General features: G+C 36.8%; 1 protein-coding gene across 1 annotated transcript; it reads right to left on the reverse strand.

The window, feature by feature from the left end:
- Nucleotides 1-1,148: 1,148 nt before the first annotated feature.
- Nucleotides 1,149-6,902, reverse strand: drgx (dorsal root ganglia homeobox). Its single transcript, XM_052151646.1, has 7 exons — nucleotides 6,091-6,902; nucleotides 5,788-5,907; nucleotides 5,006-5,106; nucleotides 4,587-4,688; nucleotides 2,909-3,078; nucleotides 2,704-2,816; nucleotides 1,149-2,031 (listed from the first exon to the last, which is right to left on the reverse strand). The coding sequence occupies exons 2-7, from the start codon at nucleotides 5,843-5,845 to the stop codon at nucleotides 1,700-1,702; spliced, it is 876 nt and encodes a 291-aa protein (XP_052007606.1). The 5' UTR covers nucleotides 5,846-5,907; nucleotides 6,091-6,902; the 3' UTR covers nucleotides 1,149-1,699.
- Between the last annotated feature and the right edge of the window lie 42 nt (nucleotides 6,903-6,944).

Below are 6,944 nucleotides of genomic sequence, written 5' to 3' on the forward strand. Positions count from 1 at the left end.
GGTTCACAACAATTTATATTTTAGGTCTGTACTTAACATGTCATCTTAAAAGTGGTGGAAATATTCATTTATATTATATGTAGGTGTTCGCACAAGCTAAGTAATAATATTATGGGCTGTTGATAATTTGTCTTAACCTCGATTATATGTATACATTAAAATATTATCAGTCTCTCCGTCATTATCCAGATTAAAACTTGACAATGCACTCTAATTGAAAATCATATTTTCAAGCCCATTTCTAGCAAATCATATTTTATCTAAATTGTGTCACAATAAAACACACACGCAAAGCTGCACTGTTTCATCAGGCAATACTTTTGACATTATCCGGCTCTGCTTTGTCACCAGGGTGTCGCATCATGAATTATTAAATTACTACTTTGTGATAATACATAATTCTACATCAATTATTAATGCTAATGTGTGTGCAGTTTACTCAATTGTGTTATTGACTATCAAAAGTAATTTCCTGAAAATCCTCAAGGACATGAATTTAATCAGTCCAGTTCCTTTTCAAAGGTAGCACTTATAAGTGCTTTTAATCTAAGTTACTTTTTCATTATTGATTTGTGTATCTATGAAAACATAGAACAGGTTTCCTTTTCATAAACTGTTTCAAGGTTTATAGTGTATGCCCCTAAATAATCATTCACTGTCATATTATTGCGTTCATGTTCTAAAATGTGTACTACCACACATTTCTTTGTATTTTTTTCTCTTGCTTTGAACAAAAAGCAAAATAATTCTTAAAAAAACGAATTCAATTTAGGTGCTTAAAAATCTAATGACAACTGCTTTGCTGTACACCCAATGCATCATTTCATAATTAGTACATATTATATCAGTGTCATCCTGGGTCCCATGTAAAAAGAAAGTGAGATGGGAAGTCGTGATGTACTTTAAGGTAAATAAATAATAAGACCAACCATTGCTTCCATACTTGCAGCCCTACTGCTTGTGAACTAATTAATAATTGATCACAGCCAGATGGTGTGAGCAATAGGCAACAGGAGATGTACATGATTGCCTACATGTTTAATTGTTTTATAGAACATGTCAAAACAGGACCAGTGTCTGGACTCTTGCAGTCTATCATAGACGTGCAGATGTGACAACAAGAGAGGTGTCAGTTGTCATTAAATCAGCATGGATAAGAATTAGCTAGATCATATAATAAAATATGACAAACCACTTAATATACATTTCTGTCCTTGATATTATTTTACATATATTATATCACATTAGTACGTTTAGATTACAGCATGGCATATATCTTAACACAATGCAATGTTTACCATCATCTGACTTCACAGTACACAAGGCAGTATAATTAAAACATCAAAGTGGATTGAGAAAAATAAATAAATAAATTCACATTGGCAACCAGGGCAATTTCTTTAAACACAACATGTTGAAGAAAATAAAAAATAGAAAACAGATTACAGTGCCAAGTGCCCACATGTACTGTCCCAAGAGTAGGGCAACCCATTGCCAACCATCGGAGCAAATTGAACAATGAGAGATAAATTACAATTGAATTAATAGTTTGACACACATACACACAAAATACACATCAAGGATTGCACTTAACACCATCCTGTCCACGGTATGTAAGTGCTCAAAAAAGAGGCAGCAGGCATTCAATGTTTGATTATAAATCCAAAGTATGTCCTCCATGTGGGGAAAAAATACTCCCTCATTTCTTATCTGGACCCTCCTTTTGGCAATGCAGGTGCTTGTCTGGAGTTCTTCGTTGTGATGTGATCTTAGATGCAGCAGAGTTAGGACTGGAATCACCTCCTCCAGCAGCAACAGAGCTTTGGCCCAGCCCGACCCCTGGCCCAGCTGTGGGCCCAGTTGCAGACCCTACCCCCAGCAGGTTGGCTGACTGCAGCACTGCCTCAGAGTGTTCTCTGGCCTTCATGCGCAGGGCTGCAACACTGGCTGTCCGGTTACTCTGGCATCCATACGGTGGCAGGAAGGAGAGGCCCATTGGGTCAGGCACACAGCAGGAACACAACGGACTTCCTAATAAGGTAGACAGGAACATTGTGTAAGCATGGGCCAGGTAATGTCCTTCACATGGATTTTAAATGTCTTTTCTCATTTACTTAAATTTCATAATATGTTTCACTTTGTGTATATATCACAATGTGTACATATGAGTACACAAATGAATCATACAAGGATTCCCAACTTTTGCACAAGACAATCAGCTATAGCCTTTAACAGATTAAAAGTCAACTGAAAGCTGTCAGTCAGACTACCAAGTAGCTTACTTGCAATAGGGAAGGTTTGTTGTTTGCCTATATCCCAAATAGACACTAGATGATTATGCAGGGAGTCTAAAAGATTTGATTGCATCAGTTGCTGAGATTAACTGCTACAACAGTACCAGCATTTCTCATTTCTCAAGTCAACCAATGTCATGTTTATGATAATCATGTTAACAATCACAGTATTTTACAAATATAAATTTAGAAGAAACAACACAATAACAATACGCACTTTTTCAATAACATCAAATGCAATAACAAAAAGCAATTAAAATAATGAATAACAGCAAACTTAATATCATCACATCAGATGCAATAACAAAATGCAATTAAAATAATGAATAACAGCAAACTTAATATCAAATTTATCTGACACAGCTCTACGTATTTTGTATGATGAAATCTAGTAGATGCCAGATCTTACCTTTTAAAGTTGCAACCTGTGACAAGGCTTGTGCATAAGTAGCTGTGTTAAGCAGAGTACCAGGCAGACAAGATGGGAAAAAAGGTCCACCTGAACCAACCACTCTGTTAATACTGCATAAAGAACAGAATTGGGAATTACATCTCATAAGAAAAACAATCCCATCGAATGCACTAAATCACATTTGAATAGATGACCTACACACCTTTGCTGTATTTCCATTGGGTCTTTCTTATTTCTGCTGTGGTCAACAGGGGACTGGTTCAGGTTTCTTGCAGGAGGGGTGCCATCACTGATTTGCTCTTTGCCTCCCTCATGGTCCGAAGTTCCTCTCTCTGTTTTTCTCCACTTTGCCCTTCGATTTTGAAACCACACCTAAATAGAGAGTGAAGTGAAAATGTCAAGGATAAAACTAATGATTGATTCTTTCTAAAAAATAAAAAAATAAAAACTTTAATTGCAGCTCCTGAACCTCAATATAAAATAACAATTGTTTATGTTATTTTTATTTTTATGTATGCATAAATATTATAATTATTATTTAGATAAACAATTAGCCAATGACTTATTTCAAACTTTGTGAACACAATTGCTGAGCATACAGTGAAGTTCTTGTATCTTAATTGAATGAAGGTCATTGCCTATAACAACATTTAATTGAGCAATTTTTCATTATCATTTTCTAATGACTTCCTACTGACAGTCCCCCTGCTTCTGAGAGAGAACCATGATGAAGTCGTTTATTTCTCTATTTAGTGATTGTTTGACAACATCAGATTCGATTAAGTCTGTGCTCTCTAACGCATTAATCATATATGAATGGGAAAAGGTTGCATAATGCAGTCGTATCTCCACCGCCTGGCCAGCATTGTGCAAAGGTACAATGATGGGGAACAAACAAAACGCCCCACATATACATAGCTGTTCTCTCGACATAATATGAGACAACAGTTTACTGGCAAGACAACAATATTCACAATGTAATTGTAGTAACATTATCTCACCCTTGCACCTTCCAGCTAGAAGTCATGATCCCACCAGTACTGAATGGTCTATAATTGCTCCATTAATCTCAATTTGCAGTTTGTTCTTAATGCAGCGCGAGCCGATTGACACTTTAAAAACGGGGGGCGCCGACTATACTACAACAAAAAGAACATTTATTTCCTTAATAACAATGTAAGTTTAATATCCGTGCATGCTGCGACCGATTCATGTTCAGATTTAATAATAGGAATCTGGTAATCCGATTAGAGAGAAATAATTTGTTTACAATCCCTAATTTACAGCAGCAGATTCCATTATCGCGTTGCAGTCATTGGTTTTAAGCGATAGCAAGATGACCCTGGGGAACAAAAGGGAAACTATTATATTTCTCACAATTAGATCTGAGCTCAGAAGAAAACCCAAAAGCAAATCTGGGAATGCAGGAAATTACATACAGACACATTGAATGCAATTACGTGTGTGCCCAAATTGATATTACAGCGGATGTTTTGCAAGGCCGCAGAATATGAAATCGGAGGTTACAGGTGCACGAGCGCCTTAACGAGAGAAAATCGTTCCCAGTTAAAATGTTTGTATTTTCTCTAAAAAGCATCCTCTCTCCATTTGCTGAAGCACGGAAATGGGAATGCATCTAAGCAATATTTATACCTTAGAGACGAGGACAAATTAGCGTAGAACATTACCACTAGTTAATTATGAATGACCGATTAATCAACCTAATCTAATATTCCACATAATGTTGATGTTATTAAAGCGCATCACGGAAATGACAGAGTGGCTTAATTTACTTTCTTTGGTCAAACGTGCTCTCAGTGCTTTATGTGACAATACAGTAGGCTATTATCTTTGGTTTGGGACAACAGAGAGTGTCTCACCTGGACTCGGGCCTCTGTTAGGTTAATTTTCATAGCCAGCTCTTCTCTAGTAAAAACGTCTGGATAGTGGGTCTGTGCAAAAACTGCCTCTAAAGCTTCCAGCTGTAAAACACACATTTTGATCCATTAGTTGAATTCATGCTTAACAATCCAGAAAGAAAAAATGCTTTAGGCCTACTTATAGCCTACTTTAGCCTTACCCGTTTCTTATTCTGTATTTTTAAATTACTGCCGTGAATGAACGATTAACCTAAATAAACAAATGTTGTGCCTTTCTGCTTTACAATTAAAATGAGAGTTGACTTGAAATGAACAGTTCCTTGATACGCTCACGATATAGCCTACATTGCATGCCTCAAAGAGATTGATTTCTTTGCAGATTTTTCAATTCTGTACGATTATAAATCAACATAGCCTACCTGTTGTAAAGTGAAGGTTGTCCTGTTTCTGCGTTGCTTTCTGCGCAGAAAACCGTCATCAAAGTCTCCAGTGGCATGATTCCCAAATCCATTTGTATTCACTGTTTTAAATAATAACGTGACGGTGTTAAAGAATGGTATATATATATATATATATATATATATATATATATATATATATATATATATATATATATATATATATATATATATTTTTTTTTTTTTGTATTTTTTTTAATAATGTCTAGGGTGAAAATATAAATTGTCCTAGTCCTCTTAAAATGATTCCCTCAGCTATAGCCTATATCGGTTTATCTAGCTAGCCTTATTCTCAGAGAACAGTTGTTTGCAATCTTGTAAAGACTCAAATTATCCCCTTACACAATGAGAAACCGTGACCATCAAAATGCCGGTTGAAAGGCATGACATCTAACATCTGTTCTCAGGCAAACAAAAAGTCTCAGCTGGAAGGCTTTCATGGGTCTAGATCAAGTTACCATGTGGCAAAACATAAAACACCCCAAAACAAACACAAACAAATAATTAACTAAAGGCAATAGCTGTAACTTTGATCAAAATAAATAACATAGGCCTAGGCTACTTAAATAACGGGGTCGCTTGCTTTACATATAGGCTAGTACATATTATAAAACTTAGTAAAAATAATAAGAACAACAATAAAAAAAATAAAATTCCAAATGTTTTCTTTATAAAAAGTTATACGTTAATCGAAGGCAATGTAAATCAGTTATCAATTTACAGAAGAAATAATGCATACTTACGCGTGTTCGTCCTGCAGCACTCTCCCTCTAACTGTGGAGGACAGTGAAAGTAAAACATATCTGTTTCCCGGTGCTTTACGACTTGCACCCAGCAGTAGAACAATTCGAGAATATTTCACTCTGCAAAGAAAAGATAGCCAAACGTCAACGCAAATGTTTTTCAACTATTACCGCAACAATACGCGCCTTGAGAAGCCAACACTTGATTTAACCTATCCTTGCACTTCTCGTCTCCGCAACCGATTTTAAATAGCTACTTGGGCTAATGTTCGAGAAAACAAAAACATGTGTGTACTTCTATACCTATAGATGATCTGTTGTGCAATCGCGCAGTGATGAAGTGTCTCTTACTCCACCTCAGCTGAGCAATCACACTCCCACCGTCAATCACTGAGTGCTGCGCGTTTACCTCCCCTGCTCCAACTCATCCTCTTTCTTGCACACGAGGAGGGAGTGACCAGCTGTCTTTGTGACTGTTTAGAGCATGACAACACTCGCCTTTATAATCTCACACGTAATTGCAATTAATCTGCTTTTTTTTTTTTTTTTTTTATTGCATGCGCTGTCGTCCGGCCAACCGGAATGCACATGTGGTGGTAAACGTCAAAATTCTCCAAGGCATCTCCGAATTACTCCGAAAGTGTAACTTTACCTTTTATGCATGCATATTCCCAAATTACAAACACACGGGCACAAGCACGATGCACTTTTTATACAGTTGCTTTTTATATTAAAAATCTAGATGACTGTTTTTGAATTTAAAATTGGCTGTCAGACCAGTAATTGCTCATTATATGGGTTAGGGGTCCACTTTATACGAGAATCCACTGGCTGTGCGCTCGCAGGTCTACATTTTGATTTTGTTCACAGCAAGGGGTCCAAAGATTTATTTCCCACTCTCGCGTAAATTATATGCAGCGGGACCCTTTCAATTACTTTTAAAACGCATGTGGGACGCCTCGCGCAGACACCGTCGCTCCTCTGCTGCTGGAAATGAGGCTCCGAGTACCATCTGAAATTTTGAAGTCGAGGACGGCATTGGATGAAATAACATAAACTGCAAAAAAGCAAGCGTAATGGTACATAATTGGTTCTCTAATAGCATTACACAAGGATAATAGCCTGTTATAGCCCCCTGCACTATTAAGTGCTTCCCT

Source organism: Xyrauchen texanus, chromosome 20 (genome assembly GCF_025860055.1).
Source record: "Xyrauchen texanus isolate HMW12.3.18 chromosome 20, RBS_HiC_50CHRs, whole genome shotgun sequence".
In the NCBI taxonomy this organism is placed as follows: Eukaryota; Metazoa; Chordata; class Actinopteri; order Cypriniformes; family Catostomidae; genus Xyrauchen; species Xyrauchen texanus.